General features: G+C 46.7%; 3 protein-coding genes across 3 annotated transcripts; 2 read left to right on the top strand and 1 right to left on the bottom strand.

Moving 5' to 3' along the window:
* LOC109641886 (regulator of G-protein signaling 7-binding protein B-like) lies at nucleotides 1-4008 on the top strand. The gene is made up of 6 exons (XM_069513921.1): nucleotides 1-558; nucleotides 952-1124; nucleotides 1566-1696; nucleotides 1872-2010; nucleotides 2105-2175; nucleotides 2275-4008. The coding sequence occupies exons 1-6, from the start codon at nucleotides 427-429 to the stop codon at nucleotides 2364-2366; spliced, it is 738 nt and encodes a 245-aa protein (XP_069370022.1). The 5' UTR covers nucleotides 1-426; the 3' UTR covers nucleotides 2367-4008.
* Nucleotides 4009-4364: 356 nt separating this feature from the next.
* Nucleotides 4365-11960, top strand: c6.2 (complement component 6, duplicate 2). Its single transcript, XM_069513911.1, has 18 exons — nucleotides 4365-4709; nucleotides 4944-5108; nucleotides 5283-5439; nucleotides 5786-5930; nucleotides 6002-6143; nucleotides 6664-6802; nucleotides 7432-7626; nucleotides 7788-8031; nucleotides 8288-8410; nucleotides 8536-8702; nucleotides 8789-9014; nucleotides 9098-9266; nucleotides 9814-9925; nucleotides 10359-10491; nucleotides 10573-10767; nucleotides 10878-10965; nucleotides 11068-11312; nucleotides 11458-11960. Exons 2-18 carry the CDS (start codon nucleotides 4963-4965, stop codon nucleotides 11637-11639), a joined length of 2808 nt encoding a protein of 935 aa, XP_069370012.1. The 5' UTR covers nucleotides 4365-4709; nucleotides 4944-4962; the 3' UTR covers nucleotides 11640-11960.
* Nucleotide 11961: 1 nt separating this feature from the next.
* Nucleotides 11962-17511, bottom strand: c7b (complement component 7b). The gene is made up of 18 exons (XM_020109450.2): nucleotides 17347-17511; nucleotides 17186-17238; nucleotides 16777-16852; nucleotides 16252-16393; nucleotides 15921-16065; nucleotides 15674-15812; nucleotides 15436-15564; nucleotides 15109-15352; nucleotides 14672-14785; nucleotides 14423-14589; nucleotides 13999-14227; nucleotides 13724-13895; nucleotides 13487-13574; nucleotides 13248-13380; nucleotides 12964-13155; nucleotides 12689-12785; nucleotides 12437-12582; nucleotides 11962-12303 (listed from the first exon to the last, which is right to left on the bottom strand). Exons 1-18 carry the CDS (start codon nucleotides 17350-17352, stop codon nucleotides 12158-12160), a joined length of 2418 nt encoding a protein of 805 aa, XP_019965009.2. The 5' UTR covers nucleotides 17353-17511; the 3' UTR covers nucleotides 11962-12157.
* Between the last annotated feature and the right edge of the window lie 612 nt (nucleotides 17512-18123).

Raw genomic sequence — 18123 nt, 5'->3', positions numbered from 1 at the left:
CAGCGTGCGGGCCACTGCTGCTCTCAAACAGTTAACGATGAGTCGGAGGGTGACGACTTGTTTTGCTGTTGGCTCCCTCCGCATCCTCAGCACACGTGAGCGCGCTCGGCGGAAGACGGAGGAGCCTCCCCTCTCCCTCTCTCGGCCTCCAGGAGGGGCTGAAGGTGACTCTCCTCTTGGCGGGGATGCAGAGGCAGCTGCTGGGGGTCCGTCCGCCCCGCGACTCGCTCTTGCTCCCGCGGACAAAGCGCACAGTCCCGCTGAGGCAGCGGAGGCTCTGATCCGTCTTCAAACCGTCTGACCGCGCTGCGCCTCCGGCTCGTTTTCCTTCCTCCTGTGGACAGAGGACACCGCAGCATCCGTCTCCATCCGTGTGTGTGTGCGCGTGCGCGCGTCTGGCCGGGCTCCGGTGGTGCGTGTGCATGCATGTGTTCTGCACCGTACGGGCGGAAAAAGCGCCCACGATCCGCAGGCAGCATCTTCCCCATCAACCGCGGAGCGCAGACGGAGCCGGAGCGCAGGGAGAGCGCGGAGGAGGCCGTGGACGGCAGCAGGATGGTGAGTCCCGCTCCTCCTCCAACACCCAGGACAAATGCAGGGTGAGATCCCTGTGCAGCTCTGCTGCAGAGAGACACTGGTTCTCCTCCTGCAGAGAGACACTGGTTCTCCTGCAGAGAGACACTGGTTCTCCTCCTGCAGAGAGACACTGGTTCTCCTGCAGAGAGACACTAGTTCTCCTCCTGCAGAGAGACACTGGTTCTCCTCCTGCATAGAGACCCTGGTTCTCCTCCTGCAGAGAGACACCGGTTCTCCTCCTGCACAGAGACACTGGTTCTCCTCCTGCACAGAGACTCCGGTTCTCCTCCTGCAGCAAATGAAGCCAGGATGCACATTTTAATTCTAAGTTGCATTAGAGTCACTGTGTCTTCTTTTGGTTTTGTTTGCATGCAGACTGTCCAGGAATTCAACACCCTGGTGGCTCTGTACCGGGAGCAGGTCATATCCATCGGGGAGACCTCCACCGACTGTCCCTCCCTGCGGGCTCAGATGCAACTCACACGCTCCAAAGGATGCTCCATGGCCCGGGCAGCGCACCAGGACCTCACCGTCCTCTCTGGTTCAGGGTGAGAAAAACAGAAAATCAAAGAACCAGTGGTGGATCGTTGGAGTAAAACAATCAAACGTTTGAGCTGTACAGAGCACTGTGACAGAGTATTTATTCTTTATTTAATCTGGATGTTCCATTGAGATTGTTAAAGTCTTTCCCAGGAGAGAATGAGAAACAGAAACAAAGCAAGAATCAAGACAAACCATCAGATTTAGTGGAATATAAGTTTGCTATAAATTCAATGTTGTTTTTTCACATGAGAAACACTGATGAACAACTTGCAGAAGAATAAAAGAAGTCAAGTTATTGTTGTAAGGAAACTATAACTGACCTACTGTGAGTGGTTATGAAGTATGTTCTGTCCTGAACTTCAGCTCCAATATAAAAACACACTGTCTGATTTTATTTTTACCTCCTCCTCCTCCTCCTCCTCCTCCTCCTCCTCGTGCTGCTGCAGGCCGGAGGACGGAGAGATCCACCCTGAGATCTGTCGGCTCTTCATTCAGCTGCAGTGCTGCCTGGAGATGTTCGTGACGGAGATGCTGAAATCCATGTGCCTGCTGGGGGTGCTGCAGCTCCACAGAAAAAGTAACGTCTCAGTGACTCTGACACAGATTCAGCCTCAGTTTCTTTGTTGTTCTGTCAGAGTCGTCTTTAATTTCATCGCCAACATCTGACACGAGTCATTTAAAATGTTTTATTGTTACATGAGCACACATTCATGCACAGCTGGACAGATGTGGTTGTCTGTTCCCTCCTGAAGGAACCGACTCGGAGCCGAAGGTGGACTTCAGGATGGACGAGAGCTCGGACGTCCCGTTCCTGGAAGAGCGGTCGTCCTCGCCCATAGACTTCGCTCAGGAGCAGTGGCTGGTGGGAAACGATATTGAAAACATTGAGAGGTACGGGGACTGAATCTGCTTTTAAATATTTTCACGGTGGTTGATGGAATTGAAACTCGTCTGGTGTCTCTGCTGACTCGTCCTGTCTTCACAGAGACATGCGAGAGATGCGAAACCTACTCAGCAAACTCAGGGACACGATGCCATTACCACTGAAGAACCAAGGTTTGTAAAGTTTGTGATGGGTGAAATTCACAGTATCACTGATAAGAAGTTTGACACGATGCAGAGTGATTCACACGTTCTCATCCGCGTTGGTTCCAGACGACAGCAGCTTGTTGAACCTGACTCCTCATCCGCTGATCAGACAGAGGAAGAGACGCTTCCCTGGACTCTGCTGCATGGTGTCAGGCTGAGAGTCCGACCGCAGCAACACACACATGAGTAGACTTTCATTTTATCAAGACATTTCTAAACCAATTCTATTCTTAATTATAGAAAATATCTTTTCCATCTTGTTCTGTCCCATTTATCCAGATAAACAAGTTTTTTTTTGTTTTTTTTACTGGATCATTATTTTGTTCTGCAACTTGACCTCATGTGGTTTTTATTAGGAAAAGCTAATTCAGTGTGTTGCATTAGCTCGGTAAGCTAACGGATGAGATGAGCTCCGGCTCAGTGAGGTGCAGCAGTTTCAGGCTCTTGTGGAACTTTTTCTTTTTGTTTCCAGTTTCTTTTTAATGCGTTTTATTTCCTTTTCTAAAACATTCTGTCGTTCTTTCCTATAATGAAAGAGGGGAAATGTAAATATTCAGGCTATGCACAAGGCATTTGTAGTTTTCAGGCGTCTCACTGTGTCTGAATGTTTTACGATGTGAGCTGTTTTTCGTCTGAACAACTTTCTGCTGTATTTCCTTTCAGCGTTGTTCGATAGATGCTCCCGCCAGGTGTGAACTCCAGGTTCACCTCCAGTATTATGGTGCACACACATCACCGGCTCCGATTATCACTACACATCGTGTCACTGTAGAAAAGAGTACATGTGTAAAATAATAAACATACAATGGCAGATAAGAAAAAAAAAAAAAAACGTTTCAAAGCTTTGCTTCGTTTCTTCGCCCCCCGATCGTGTCAGTGGTGCATGAAGATGTCGGTCAGTTGTTCAGCCGAGTGGTTTAATGTCTCGTTCACACGACACGATCTTCAGCCTGATTTTCCACTTGAAAACCAGCAGACGTACTTGTCGGAGGTTTCTCCTGGTGAAAGATCGTGACGTACGAACTCACAGTGACTCCGGATCACGAGACGACCAGTCGTGTCGCGTGAACTTGGCGTTAGTTAGAACCGAAGTACTGACCAGACGTGTTTGGGACAGAGTTTCCTCCAGATCTTTTCTGTAGCAACGTGTCTAAATCCAACAGTCGGCCAACACTGTAGTCCTTAAAACTATGAAAGCACCCGTGTGGACAGTTTTCATGATCCCCAGAGGATGAACACAATAATGTTACTCATCAGCAGCAGCCGTAAACATCTACCTTTACCCAGGAAATATAAAAATAAAATCCCACAGTTGTATATATAGAGAAAACAGATTTGATGTTTAAACCAGAAACACCCTAAACTTTACTTTTCAAGCTTTAATATCCGGAACGACTAAATGATCACAATGTTACGTGTTTTTTGGGGGAGGGTGCAACAATGATCGCAGCCACCAGGGGGCACTAGCGAGGCTTTTCGGTGTCATGGGCTGCGCTGCACATCGTTAGCCGTCTTCCCAGATAATAAAATCGGAATAATTCAACTCCGGCCGTTTTCCCACTGAGTGTAGTTGCGGTGTAGTTTGTAAATCTGTGTTTGTGGAGTTTTAGTTTTCTTTTGAATTAATGTCGTTGCCGTGGTGATGTCTAAACTGCACAATTCTTTGTTTCAGCATGTAAATGAGTCCGAGGCCGTGTGTAGTTAGCGTGTCCTGCGGTGTAGAAAGCCCACGGCTAATACCCAGTATGTACAGCTTAGGACATTTTATAATGTGAATAAAGTTTTGTATGAAAATAAGAACATGTTTTGTTGCCTTCTTTTAAAAAAACAATTGCCCCTCCCCCACCCCACCCCAATTTTTCCAAACATCTATATTTTCTTCTTTTATTTGAAGTCGTGAATAAAAACGATTTATTAAGCAATAACACATCAAACCAAAAGCTTTTTAATTTACCGAGTGAAGCTAATAAAAGTCAAAACACTTTAAAAACTTTCTGTCACAGTACTTGTTGCACCACTCGGCCTTTTTACAACAACATGAACCAAAACATCGTGTTGACTGAGTTTATTTCCCAAATTGTGCAAATTCTTGGCCGACAACAAAAGACACAGAAAAAAAAAAAAAAAAAGATTCTCTCCTCAGTGTCTGTCGAGTCTCAAACATCCAACATCTGGTTTGTGTCTCTGCTGCTGGGAAACTCCAGCGCTCTTTGACTTCCCGTAACAACGAGGGACACGAGCGTTATGTAAGAACTTTATTTATTACTCTGTTCTATATCTTTTGTTATTTATAACATTGCTGTTTCTGAGATTTAAAACCAAAAAAAAAACTATTGGGCAATTTGACTCCGAACGTGACTGGATGCTCCTGAGAGCAGCGAAGGAGGTTTTATATTCCTGCACCTCAGGAGACAAAGAGTCAGTCCAGCTCTGAGAGAGAATAGAAAACAAACAGGAGAAGCTTCAGCTCTAATTTCTCCTGGAAAGGACGTCGATGTTTGGTGAGTCCGATTTTATTCATCTTTAGAAAAGTAAATGTTGCATCAATAAAAGTTTAGTGTTAGTTTGTCAAACATAATTTACATTTATTCTCATTTGTACATTTACTCCATGTACACCTCATATTTGTATTTTCAATTCAAATACACTCTATACTCTATAAAACCTGAATAAATAATACTATTATTATTATTTTGAATAATTTAATTCTTCTTATTATTTTGAATTCTTTTCAGAATAACTCCCCCGGGTGTGATGGCGTCCTCCAGACAGTTCCTCGTGCTGCTGCAGCTCCTCAGCCTCGTCTCAGCCGCTCTCGCTTGTTTCTGCGACCGATATCCCTGGAGCTCCTGGTCCGCCTGCTCCAGGACCTGCAACCACGGAACCCAGCAGAGACTGAGGTGAGACACGGCTCAGACGAGCTGAATGAATTTCAAACACAAGCTGACAGCCCTCGTCTGTCATCGAGGATTATTGAATCTCTGCTGTTTTCACTTGTTGCTGTGACGTAAGAGTCTCGTCCAGATGTCAGACAGCTGCTCCACGTCAAAGTGACCTTCATACCTTTGTGACAGGAGGTTTCAGTTTGACGACTACTACTGGAAGAGCAGCTGCCGTCAGCTGTGTGACAGAGACGACAGGAGAGCCTGCAACGAGCAGGCCTGTCCCATCAACTGCCTGCTGACGGAGTTCGGGCCCTGGTCGGACTGCTCGCCCTGCGCCAGGAAACAGGCAAGAAACTCACAGGTCACACGGCAGGAACACTGACGGCCAAAGTCCCACAATGCAACGCACAACGAAAATACTGAGGCAAGGAAATCATCGCAACTGACGTCACTCAGTAGAGAAAAGACTCCTCTTCTGAAACCTTTTAAATTCACAGTGTCAGGATCTTATCCGACTCGTACAGAAGATAAATAAAGAATCTAACACAGTAGAACGTCTCAAACCTCCGTCGAGGCCCAACTGTCCCTTAAATTCAGTCAAGCTGCACCGATTTGCACAAACTCATCGATATCAGTGTCTGATTTTGATCCGTCAGTGTTTTTTTTTTATTCCTGTCATGCTGTCCCCGTAGTTCCGCACCCGCTTTGTCCAGAGGCCGTCCCAGTTCGGGGGCTCGGACTGCAGCGTGCACCTGACGGAGGAGAGGCCCTGTCACCCCTCCACTGAGTGCAAGTTAGTGCCCGTCGACTGCAGAGACAACTTCAAGTGCGAAAATGGTGAGTGGGGTTTTTTTTTCCTCACGAAGGGAGTGAAGCTGAAAACACTGAGAACGTTCTCTCTGCTGCAGGACGCTGCATCAACTCGACGCTGACGTGCAACAGGCAGAACGACTGCGGAGATAACTCTGACGAGAGGGACTGTGTCAACCCCTCCGTCGTGTGTCCGGCAGACAAGAGAGTGGCCCCCGGGGCTGACCTGGTGGGCAATGGGTAAGATCAGAGGTTAAAGGTCACCGCTGAGTTCACGGCTTTGGATTTAAAGTGAATGGGTTCACATTCCTCCCGCTGGGGTCGTAAATTACTCTCCCCCCCCGTTTGTTATCAGATCATCCTGCACTTTTCCCTCCAGCGCTCCAACAGTTCAACAGTCTCCCTGTGAAATCACGTTTAAATTCTCTAGATCCAGAATTAGGATCTGCACCAAATTACACACACACACGTATGATTATCTCCTGAACACAATTTGCTAGTTTCATGAATTATTCTCTGAGAAATGTTTTAAAAAAAAAACACGACGGGTTTCTACGAGTGTGTGTCTGGTGCAGTTTGAGCCGAGTGTCCCTCCAGTGGGTTTGAGCCGAGTGTCCCTCCAGTGGGTTTGAGCCGAGTGTCCCTCCAGTGGGTTTGAGCCGAGTGTCCCTCCAGTGGGTTTGAGCCGAGTGTCCCTCCAGTGGGTTTGAGCCGAGTGTCCCTCCAGTGGGTTTGAATTGTCCTTGATTTGTGTTTGAAGGTTCGATGCTTTGGCGGAGCAGCCCAGAGGAGCGGTGCTGGACAACATGTTCATGGGAGGAAGCTGCGTCATCAGGAGGCCTCCGACCACACTGCTGTACCATCGAATCCCTCACAACTTTGAAATGTTCGACATCAAGGTGGTGTCATTGTTTTTAATGTTCGACTCTGTGAGAAAGGACAGAGAAGAAACGACAATATAATCTGTTATTAGTTCCACCGTCGGGAATTTTGCAATATTACAGCAGCTAAAGTCAAACGTTAGTAACAGGCAATACTCAACACAGAGACATTTGAAAATCTCAGTGTTAGTGACGAGAGGCCTTTTGCTTTTTGAATTAACTGATTTCAACACTGATAAATTACATCTGTATTAAACATCTAAGAAAAACCGAGCAAACAGAAATCTGCTCTCAGTCTGATTCAAGATGTGAGAACGTTTTAAATTGTGCCTGTTACAAAGATTTATTAGAGCAAACGAAATGAGTCACTATGTAATAAAATATAATTATAAGCACGAAAGAGGTGAAATGAATTTCAATTCAGTCTGATTATCAAACTGCGTTAAAGCTCATATTTCATTATTTACATTTTGTTTTCAGTGAAATTCGTTCCCAGATGATTTTTAAAAACCACCCAGAGAAGTTATGATCCCAGTTTTTCACACAGAAGTTCAAAAATAATGATTTGGAAAAATATTTATCAGTGAACAGAGAATTCTTTCTCACAGTTTGTTTTTGTTGCTCTTCTTCTCGTGAACCTCTTGAAGGTTGGAGAGCTGGAGGACTTCAGCACTCAGCCGCAGCCGCTGCACACAGAGTCCATCACTTTGAAGACGTCGTCCAGCTCGTCTGGGAAGAAAGACCCGGGTGGGGACATTTTGTTCGCCATCCTTTATCTCCGAAGGTCGTCCATGAATCAAATGAGCTCGAACAAGGAGGCGTTTGAAGCCTCAAAGAAAAAGGCGAGTGGTAACTTAAAAGACCATAGTCCCCTGATTCCCTCAATGATCCGTGCTTCACATTGTCCTCATTGAATAAAAAAATGTCCTCACTGAGACGGACTGAGCCACCGTCCCCACACTGATATGCAGGTATAAATACTTTCCTGTCCTTCTCTCTGCAGGACTCCTCGTTTTTCCGGGTGCACCAGGTCCTCCCCGTGTCCACGTTCAAGGTGAGAGAACCGGGCGACCTCGTCCTCTCGCTGCCTTTCCTCCAGTTCCTTCAGGCTCTTCCTCTCCAGTACAACTACGCCCTCTACAGGGACATCTTCCAGCGCTTCGGGACACATTACTACAGCTCGGGGACACTGGGAGGCCACTACGACCTGCTGTACCAGTACAGCAGGGAGGAGCTCACCAGTTCAGGTACAATAGCACAGCCTGGTGGACAAAGATCAGAATGCAAACTGTGACTCTTCACAATGTTAAAACAGTGGATTTGTTTCTGCCATGAAATGAAGAGACTTGATGCTGATTTGTGTCAAATGGGACAAATGAAATACTGTATTCCCATGATTCAACAGGTTTCCACTGTTTCCCTCGAGAGAACAAATGTGTTTCCGCATCTAAACCGTCAAATAAGTCTTTGCTTCCTGTGTCTGTTTCGACGCCGCTCCGACAGGTGAAACAGAAGAGCACATCACAGGCTGCCTGAGCCGAGAGACCAGCTGGACGGTCATCTTGTACACGGAACACAGCAGCGTGCGCCGCTGCTCTGACAACAGGATGACTGAGAAATACAAAGGTCACACATCAAACACCCGCAGGACGCACAGCAGCTCTTCACACAATCCTGCTGCTCAACAGTCCCGTTCTACCGTCGAGACAATCCGTCCTTTATTCATTCCCTGTCTCTCGTCTGTGGTCCAGGCTCGTACATCCAGGCGGCGGAGAAGTCTTTCTCCATGGTGAAGGGAGGACGAGTCAGGGAGGCAGCAGCTCTGGCCTGGGAGCGGCAGGGCCCCGCTCCGGACCGGACCTCCTACAAGAACTGGGCCAAGTCTGTCCTGGACAACCCTGCTGTGGTCGACTACAAGGTTCAGTCTTAAAGCTCTTCCCTCAAACGTCTTCAATCAGATCAGTCAAAGTCCAAGAAAAACTGATGCTTGTGTTTGTCCACCAGCTGCTGCCCATCATAGATCTGGTCCAAGGGATCCCCTGCGCTGTGACGAAGAGGAGACACTTGAGGAAGGCCCTCCTGCAGTACCTGGAGGAGTTCGATACCTGCAAGTGTGCGCCGTGTCCGAACAACGCCAGGCCCGTCCTGTCCGGCACGGAGTGCAAGTGTGTTTGCCAGACCGGCACCTTCGGCACCAACTGTGAGAGACGGGCTCCCGACTACACTTCAGGTACGTCTCCAGAAACCTGTAGCTGTTTGATCAACCTGCACCAAGTCAAACCGTCAACGTGGCGTCTTGTGTCCTTCCCACAGAGAAGGTGGACGGTTACTGGAGCTGCTGGGGGTCGTGGAGTCGCTGCTCGGCCTCCATGAAGAGACACCGGGTGAGGAGGTGTGATAACCCCGCCCCGCTCAGAGGAGGTCAAGCCTGCAGCGGCCCCGCCAGGCAGGAGGAGCCGTGTCACATCTCCATCTTTGAATCGTAGGTTTTCTTCAACAGCAACTTTGAATCCACGTTAAGTTACTGAAATATAACGAAAGATTTACCCCCAGAGAGAAAAGTACTCTGTTCATCTAAACACATAGAGTAATGGATTCTATTAATCATTGATGAAAGTATCACAATACTAGTATAAATATATATAGAGTCAAATATTCTTAGATTTAAAAAAAAAGCATCAAGTTGACAAACCAAATATTTCCTGCAGCTTCACATTAAAAGCATTTAACTTTTATTATGGAAAGGTCACAGGGCTCAGGTGAGAACATGAAACACCGCAGGAAGTAATGAAAGCAGAGAGCTGCTGATGAAAAGCTGCAGGCGATCGACTGCACCTCCGACCTCTCAGCGACTCCTCGCTGTGCCTCCGACCCACGACACGATTCCATCATGTCACAGGACGATGGAACAAACACAGAGATCATTCTTTACTTTTCCAGCAATAACTACGGACCCTCAATTAAACAGCTTTCCAGGTTTTTTTTTTTATTTGACTTTGGATTAACCGAGTTCACGTTGTCTCCTTCAGACAGGAGACGTGTGATAATGATGACGACTTCACCGTGGGCTGGAGAGACGAGCTGCCCCCTGGTGTTCAGGGCTGTTTGAGGCCACAGAGGCCCGACAGCAGCTTCCTCAGGGTAAAGACCGACGTGTTTGTACAATATATAAATAATTCAAACCAGCACAGGCTGAAATCTTCCAAAAACACACTCAAAATACATGTTTAATTTGCAAAACATTTGTTTTCTTTATTCCGTCTTTAAATGATAAAATAATTCGAGTTTTGCTGACACAACAGTTTAAAGTCCGACAGCTCTGACGGGAGATCCTGTTCTGATGCTCCAGACTCACGAGAGACTGAATTCATCTTGTAACTGTGATGAAATATAATCATAAAGTTATATCTGTTATCGACGTGAAGACAGTTGTCGTGAGGTGTTTCAGAGGAAAGGAATGAAGGGATAGTGACAGATTCATAAAAGTGGAGGAGAAGAATGAGAAGGGGAGATTGTTGCTGTTTGTTATATATTCAGAATTCTTCTTCTCTGTATGAATCTGCTCGTCGGACAGAAAGCGAAGCAGTACTACGACTTTGGTGAGGATGAGGAGTTCGAGTGCTTCAGTGGGTTTGAGCTGGAGGGTTTTCAGTTCATCAACTGTCTCCCTGATGGAACCTGGAGTCCGCCGCAAGGAAAATGCACAAGTGAGCCTGTTTTTTTTTTATTTCCGGTCGTGGTCGTCACCGGTTTATTTCAGGTTCAAACTTGTCCTCCTGCACATTTAGGGAAACTCTGTCTTCCTCCTGAGATCCCCGATGGGATGACGCTGTTCCCAAACAAAGACCAGTACAGAGTGGGGGAGTCGGTGGGTTTGAACTGCAACGAGGTGAACATGCTGCCGCAGCCGAAAGGTTTCTACAAGTGCAGCGACGGCCTCACCTGGGAGCCGCCGCTACCTGCCGAGCTGCGCTGCACCGACGGTAACCAACGGATTCCTATGATGAGAGACACGCGCAGCTCTACTCAGTGACACTCTAGCTCATCATGAATTCATTGTGAATAAAGTTTTCTTTCATCCTCCTGTTGGTAGAGCAACCGTTTGTCCCGGACGGTCAATGTGGACCAGGACAGAAGCTGCAGGACTCTCAATGTGTCTGCGTCGAGCGGGAGAGCTGCCCGTGAGACTTCATGCATTCATGACTTTACTCTGCTTGTCTGAAGCACGTCCAGCTAAAGAAGAGATATATTATATATATATGTGTGTGTGTGTGTGTGTCCAGATCACAAACGGCAAATCTCTGCGTCCTGAATGTGGACATCGGCGTCACCGTGTCGATGTCCCTCTGCTCCTTCCAAGCCGGCCGTTGCCATGGTGACCCGCTCTTCTACGTCAGCGACGGCGAGTGTGACGCGTCTGACCCGAGGAAACTGGACTGGGCCAAGTTCAGAGCCAAGATGTCGTCCAAGAGCTCGGTTCATGAGCCGTGTGACCTCAACACCTGCTACGAGTGGGAGACTTGTTCTGGTGAGTTTTTAAATTCACACTGTGGTTTTATTTTCTAATTAACTGTATAAATATCACATTTATGTATTTTATATATTTATGAACAAACATGAGGTTTGAACGTCAGAGCTTTCCTGACGTCCTCCTGACGTTTGTCTCTCGTCAGCATTTAAGAAGTGTGAGTGTCGAGCCGCTCGCGACTGTGGCAGATCTGAGAAGCACACGTTCTGCGTGAAGCTGACCAGGAGCCAGAGGACTCGGGATTTGGACCTTTGCTCCATGGCCGCTCTGAAATGTGCCAGCTACGAGTTTGAGATTCTCAGTGAGGGAGCGTGTGAGTCCAGATGATTCCATGATTCTGGAGGGGCTGGAACCGTCGGGCCTGTCGGTGCGATGCTGCAGCGTCGTCTCTCCTGATTTGACCTGAGATGCTTTGTGAGGACGGACGGGGGTTTGACAAAAGCGTCTCAAATCCTCTTTGACCACAGGAGGAGATCATTTTCACTGTTAAACGTTTTTCACTTGTAATGAAAACTAATAAAATCAGAACATCTTCTGTTTTTTTTATTTTTCATTTCTTACAGTTTAAACCTCCGACTGCTTCACGTCCAGTTTTCTCTTTACAGTTTGGAAATATTCAAACAATAAAGCAAAACCAAGAGAACAAGACTTTACTTTGAAAAGTATTTTATTAACTTATTATATAAAATTATTTTAGATTTGTCACTTAACTTTTTTTTTTACGCAACTGTCGCCAATCATCCGTCCTCTGTGACAAATATATAAAAACAAAAACTTGAATTAATCTATTTACATTATTAAATGTTCCTGTTTAATTTACAGATTAAATAAGAAACAAACAGTTTTTATTCTGGACAAGCGTCGATGCCGATCACGTTCATCAGCTCCCCCCCACACCTCCTCGCTCCCACCTCGCATTCCGTCATCGTCGTGACCACGCCAGAGCTAACGCACAGGGGGGCGGAGTCTGTGGGGCATTCTCTCGCTGACTCTAGAATTGGGGGAAAAAGAAAAAGAAAGTCATATTCTTCTGACGTCACAAACTCGTATTTATTATTTATAAGTTTTTCGGACTTTAAAAAAAATGACCAGGTTTCTCCTTTAAAATCCTGCAGCAGACTCACCCTGACAGAACGCCCCCTCTGGCCATTGACAGTCGGCGTCGCTGGTCAGAGAGAAGCTGCGACCGAGACACTGCAGAGCTCCGAGCTGACACGTGCTGAGCAGCTTCGGGGCCGAGCCGAGTCTGGCACACAACAGCAGTGAAGCCCTGAATCCAGACAAAACAGATTTTCAGTCAGTTTTGTTCTTTAAAGACTTGGACCGAACGTTTCTCCGAGTGAAGCGTAGAAATTATTCTCAAATTTCGTACTCACGAGCACTGAAACGGCATTTTACACACACACTTGTTTTTCCCTGCGGTCTCCCACGGTTTACACTTCAGGCCGGATGGGGGAGGAGGAGCTGTGGGCGCTGAGGAGGACACAGATTCCATCAGTTTCAATCGTCTCCACCAGGGATGATACATACAAATGTATTTTTAAATAGTGAATCAAATTAAACTGCAGTATTTTTGTATTTTAAGTTTCCAAGAGCCGAGGAAATCACAGTAAAAATCATATAAATATAAATATTCCGAGAATAAACGTACCTGCTTTACAACGAGCGCCTGCAGGAGACGGAGACCACTGCAGACTGGGACTACAGATGACCTCTGACACCTCGCCGTCCAGCAGCGACCCTGCAGGACAGGAGAGGGACACCCCGTCTCCGATCTGATAGGCCGCTTTGGTGGGCGTGGCCATAACTTCAGCGCCGAGTTGCGGAATCCCACACGTGGTACCTGGGACGAGGGGAGATGACGACGTGTCAGTGAAATCTGTTCAAGCGAGCGGGACAAACAGAGAGACAAGAAAACGTAAAGCGAAGACGCACTTTTGCAAACCGTCGTCCTCGGCGTCCACGTCTGGTTTTCAGTGCAGCGGCTCACGGCGTCTCCACTGAGGTAATGTCCCTCTGTGCAGGAGAACTCCACCGTGTTTCCCACCACGTAGAAATCTCTGGGATTCTGAGAGGAAGATAAAACAGCGGCTGCACTTTAAAACACGTAGATAATAACATGCGAGTGATCCTGCGAACAAACACAGGTGATAACTTTCATTTCTCAGACTCACCTGGATGAAGCCGTTCCTCAGGTTCGGAGGCGGACCACAGGTCTTTGGTGGCGTCACAGAGAGACTGAAACACTGAGGCTCCATCGTCCTGCACACAGTGATTTGACTTGTTAGAACCAAATTAGAGGAGACGGCAGAGTGGACCAGCTGGGGCACCAAGTGTTTGAGACAGAGGCTGAAAGGAGGAGCTGCAGCGACGTGTTGTGAACATTAGAGCGTGTGTGTATCCGTCCTCACTGTAAATACTGGATCTGTGGGTCCTCACAAGGCTTCTGCTCCGCTCTCAGTCCAGTGCAGTGTTGTCCACCTCTGCTGGGAGCGGGATTGTTGCAGCTGCGAGTTCTTGACATTCGACCTCCAGAACACGATCCCCAGGAGGACCAGCAGCTCCAGCCGCCATGGATCAGCCCTGAGAGAAGAACCAGAGACCACGGTAACATTAAACTTTATCTCAAGCCCTTTAACCCTTTTTTTAAAAGATATTCAATTATTGGATTAAACTCTGTTGTTACCTGGCTGCTCTCCGATCACAGCTCCAGTCTGGCAGGCCGGCCCCGAGGTCCCCGGCCGGCAGACGCAGCGACACACGGAGCCGCTCAGCAGCGGCTGGCCGTTGTTCTGGCAGGGACGGCAGTGACAGGGATGCTCCTCGGACAGGTACTCCTCCGTGGCTCTTTCCAGGTGCAGCTTCTTCAAACCCGCACACTGCACCTCCTTCACCAGCTCGTGCAGAGGACGCAGCTGGAGGAGAATTCACAGTTTGTTCATGAGTGTCAGCAGAGACACATGATCTGACCAGAAATATCCTTCAACGTTGAATATTTCATGATTGTGTCAGTTTTTCTGAATAATGGAAAACCAGGAAATCAACACACACAAGTGCAGTAAAGACAGAACAGAGGTTATAAAATATAAATCGGTCCATGGAAGTCGTACCTTCTGGTCTATGATGTTGGGGAAGTCTTTGACAGACGAGGCCCAGTTATCGTAGATCTCTCCGTTAGTTTCTGGCTTTTCCAGATCCAGAACACTCAGAGCGCCGATGAAGGACGGGTCTCCTCCGAACACGTTGACTTTAATGGGCATTTTATTCACATTGTGTCCTGTGGAAGCAGCGGAAGTTAAAATGTTACTCAAGACCACGACACGTTTTATTTTAAGGGTCAACGTCAGGCGTTCACTCACCGTCCCTGGAGGAGATGGAGTTCATGAATGTCTCACACGTGATTTTCACTTTCTTCCGGAAGAAACGGCGTTTCACCTTCTTCCAACACCTCTTGTACTCGGTATCTGTTGTACCTGTACACAAACAACGCAGCAACAATGGGTTTAAAACTAATGATCAGCTCACGTCACTGTTAATCATTACTCAACTTTTTAAAGGTCCAGTCTGTAAGATTTAGGTGAAAGGATCTATTGGCAGAAACTGAATATAAAATAATCTAATAATTTATTTATCCTAGAATGGGCCCTTTATATTTGAATACTTTCTATTTAAATACTTTATATCTACATTTTGAACTTTTTTTTAAAGCAAATATTTGTTTTCATACTTGTTCACGTGGCAACTGAAGCAAAAGTCTAATTATCGACCGACTTGAAAAAGGTTGTGAGGTTCTTACTGGTCGAAGTGAGCGCCTGGCGGTCCAGCTCCAACAAGCCTTGGTATTCGCCGCCCAGCGAGCCCTCGGAGAGGTAGTGCGTGCCGTACGTCTGGAGCAGCTGGCGGTAGGCGGAGTAGTCGTATGTGAACGGCAGCGAGGACAAGGCCTTCCAGAAGCCTTCGGACAGAGTGAGATACTGAGGGGCGGAGTTCTGAAACTGGGCCAGTTCCACTTTATTCTTCAGGATTATTAATCTGGACGCCTGGACGGAGGGAGAACAGCAGGGCCTGGTTAATAAAACTTTAAAAATAGTCTTTTACACGCCCACAAAGGTTTTATCGTGACCTTGTTCTCGGTGAGGTCCTTGTGGAAGGTGCGGCGGTCGTGTCCGAACAAGGCGTTGGCCTGGATGTGCTGAGTGTACGACCAGGAACTTTCGTAGGATTCATCGGTGTCTTCGTTGTCCACCTTCACCTGCAGCACAAGCAAAGAATCAGTCCGCCAATGAAACGCTCAACAACCGCTCAACCCATCGTCAAGTCACAACCTTGACCGTGATCGTGACATTTCTCCCCGGACTCACCTCAAAGTTGTACCTGAGGACGCTCTGCGGAAGTCTGTAATAGACTTTGTGGTCGCCGCTGAACACCTTCCTGCACTGACCTCCGAAGCTCTGAGTGTTGATCACGCCTGCTCTCAGTTTCCCCGTCAACACGTCGTACCTGTAAACCACGACGAGAGAAAAACCAACAGGGTGTTATTTTAGTCATTTAGCCTTCGTACTTACGGTAACGCTACCGCCCCCTGGTGGTGGAGTTGTTCCTACTCACCCTCTGCCTGTGAAGTCAGCGTTCGGAGGCGTTTTGTCGAGGTCACACGAGAACTGTTGGTCGTCTTGGGGACAGCCTCTCTCATCCAGACCGTCGTTACAGTCGAAGTCTCCGTTACACAGCAGAGTGCGACTGATACACTGACCTGTTTCAATAATAAGAATCTTTACTTCACATTACAAGAGACAAACAGTCCCGACTTTAATTTAGAAATTAGAATTAAAAACGAAATATGTGTTGTAATTTTTATTTGATGAAAACAGAAACTTATCATGATATGATGAAAAATTGCTCTGAGGCTTTTTGGACGGTTTAATAAGTTGCAACTAACCAGAGGTGCAGCGGAACCTGTCTCCACAGCCCGTTTCCAGGGGACATCTTTTCTGCGGAACACACGGTTGTGTTTGAGTGGCTTCCCCTGAACACGCCGCACCCCCAAACTGGGCGTACACCTCCACGTGACGAGTGCGCGCCTGAGAAGGGAGCGATTATACATTTCACGTTAAATAGAATAAACGTTTGAGGGTTCACAGACAATCAATTTAATTTGTGCTAAAGTTGAACTCACAAAGAATCAACATTTGCTGTCAAATCCATTTTCCAATTTCAAATTCTTTCCAGAAGTATGAAACTGTTTTTGACCAAAGTTCAGCTTCAGGAAACTTTGACACGAGAAGAATTTGCCTTATTGACAAACAGCAAAGACTTGTACTGTTGTGCACACAGAGCGTGAACATTGGACTTGTGTTCATCAGGACACGAATATGACTCCGGATTAATGTTTGTGTTGCTGTGTGTGTGTGCTGGTTGTGTATTTTATCATAAAATCAATACATCAGCTTTACTTTTGAGGTACCTCAGTGCTGGTGCAGCCGTCGCACTCGGACCACTCTCCATAAGGACCCCATCTGCAGTTCACAGACTGCTGGCAGCTGAGACAGATGGACATTGACACGATTAACAACTTTATGTTATATTTTCACCGCCTGAATAACAGTAAATAAAAAAGAAGTAGCATGAGATTAACGACCATATCAAAATAACGGTGGATGATGTGACGGGCTGGTGAGAACAGGGTCATTAATGTTTTCATGTCAATACACAGTTAAAGTGGTACAACCACGGATCTTATATCTGGTGAACACATTCATGAATAAAACACAAGTTCATGAGCCATTACACTAATTGTAAAGAATCATCACACAACAAAAGAAGCTGATATAAAACCTAGAATCAGGAGAATTCAAAGAGATAATGGAACCTACCAGACTGGAGACAGCAAGATGAGGAGCAATGACGAACAAACGGCCAAATCCAACTGTGAACAAAAACACGAGAGGTTTTCTCAGATCAGACTATTTTAAAATCATAAGAAACAAAGTTGTTCTAAATCTGATGAATAAATGTTGAGCGTGGCTTCCAGCACCTTCATGGTGTGTCCCTCCGAGTTCGGGCTTCTCTTCTGCTCACAGAAACATCCAGGGTCTTAATATCGGCAGCGAGGCTGAGATTTCTCAACGAGAACCCTGAGTTCAGGAATCCCCCCCGATGAAGAAACCTGATATTTTCCTGTGTGTGTTCACTTTGACAGAGTTTGACATTTTGAGGATGAATCAGCTTTTTTTTTTTTTGGGGGGGGGGGGGTTCAGAACTCGGTTGCATCACAGTTGTTTGTCCTCGATAAAGTTTTAAGAGTTGCCGTGATTCAGGCAAAGGTCAGAAAAATCTCCATTTGACCCAAATTTCAATGCAGGTCAATGGATTTTAATGTATTTCAATGACTTGTATTGCTGCAAGTAGAGTTCATACCTCGGCCAAGGCCCAACAGTCTGCTTATGAAACCTTACGCTGTGTGTGTGTGTGTGTGTGTGTGTGTGTGTGTGTGTGTGTGTGTGTGTGTGTGTGTGTGTGTGCGTGTGTGTGTGCACACACATGTGAGTGGGCGAGACTCACATGTACCTTCGTGTGAACACTGACTGAAATGTGACACCGCAGGTTGTAGAGCGTTGCTCTGACCGTGTGGAGGAGCCGTTCCTTCACGTGGAGATGAAATCATATATGAGAATCAAATGTTTGAAAGTTTCACAGTACAAACTGTGAATGTTGACACACAGTTGTATTTAATCCAGATGAATAGATGGACAGAGAAACATCTTTATTGTGAAATGAAACCAGACGTCTGTCCCGGTGCACATATTAAAGT

This window comes from Paralichthys olivaceus, chromosome 18 (genome assembly GCF_024713975.1).
Source record: "Paralichthys olivaceus isolate ysfri-2021 chromosome 18, ASM2471397v2, whole genome shotgun sequence".
In the NCBI taxonomy this organism is placed as follows: Eukaryota; Metazoa; Chordata; class Actinopteri; order Pleuronectiformes; family Paralichthyidae; genus Paralichthys; species Paralichthys olivaceus.
This window is presented reverse-complemented; position numbering and strand designations above follow the sequence as displayed.

Coding starts and splice junctions, on each gene's coding strand:
- LOC109641886 (XM_069513921.1), top strand. CDS start 427: ATGTGTTCTGCACCGTACGGGCGGAAAAAGCGCCCACGATCCGCAGGC. Junction 1,125..1,565: donor ACCGTCCTCTCTGGTTCAGG/GTGAGAAAAACA, acceptor GTGCTGCTGCAG/GCCGGAGGACGGAGAGATCC. Junction 2,011..2,104: donor GATATTGAAAACATTGAGAG/GTACGGGGACTG, acceptor CTGTCTTCACAG/AGACATGCGAGAGATGCGAA.
- c6.2 (XM_069513911.1), top strand. CDS start 4,963: ATGGCGTCCTCCAGACAGTTCCTCGTGCTGCTGCAGCTCCTCAGCCTC. Junction 8,411..8,535: donor GATGACTGAGAAATACAAAG/GTCACACATCAA, acceptor TCTGTGGTCCAG/GCTCGTACATCCAGGCGGCG. Junction 10,768..10,877: donor CGAGCTGCGCTGCACCGACG/GTAACCAACGGA, acceptor TCCTGTTGGTAG/AGCAACCGTTTGTCCCGGAC.
- c7b (XM_020109450.2), bottom strand. Junction 14,786..15,108: donor CCAGGCGCTCACTTCGACCA/GTAAGAACCTCA, acceptor GTTTGTGTACAG/GTACAACAGATACCGAGTAC. Junction 13,896..13,998: donor TGTGATCGGAGAGCAGCCAG/GTAACAACAGAG, acceptor TTCTTCTCTCAG/GGCTGATCCATGGCGGCTGG.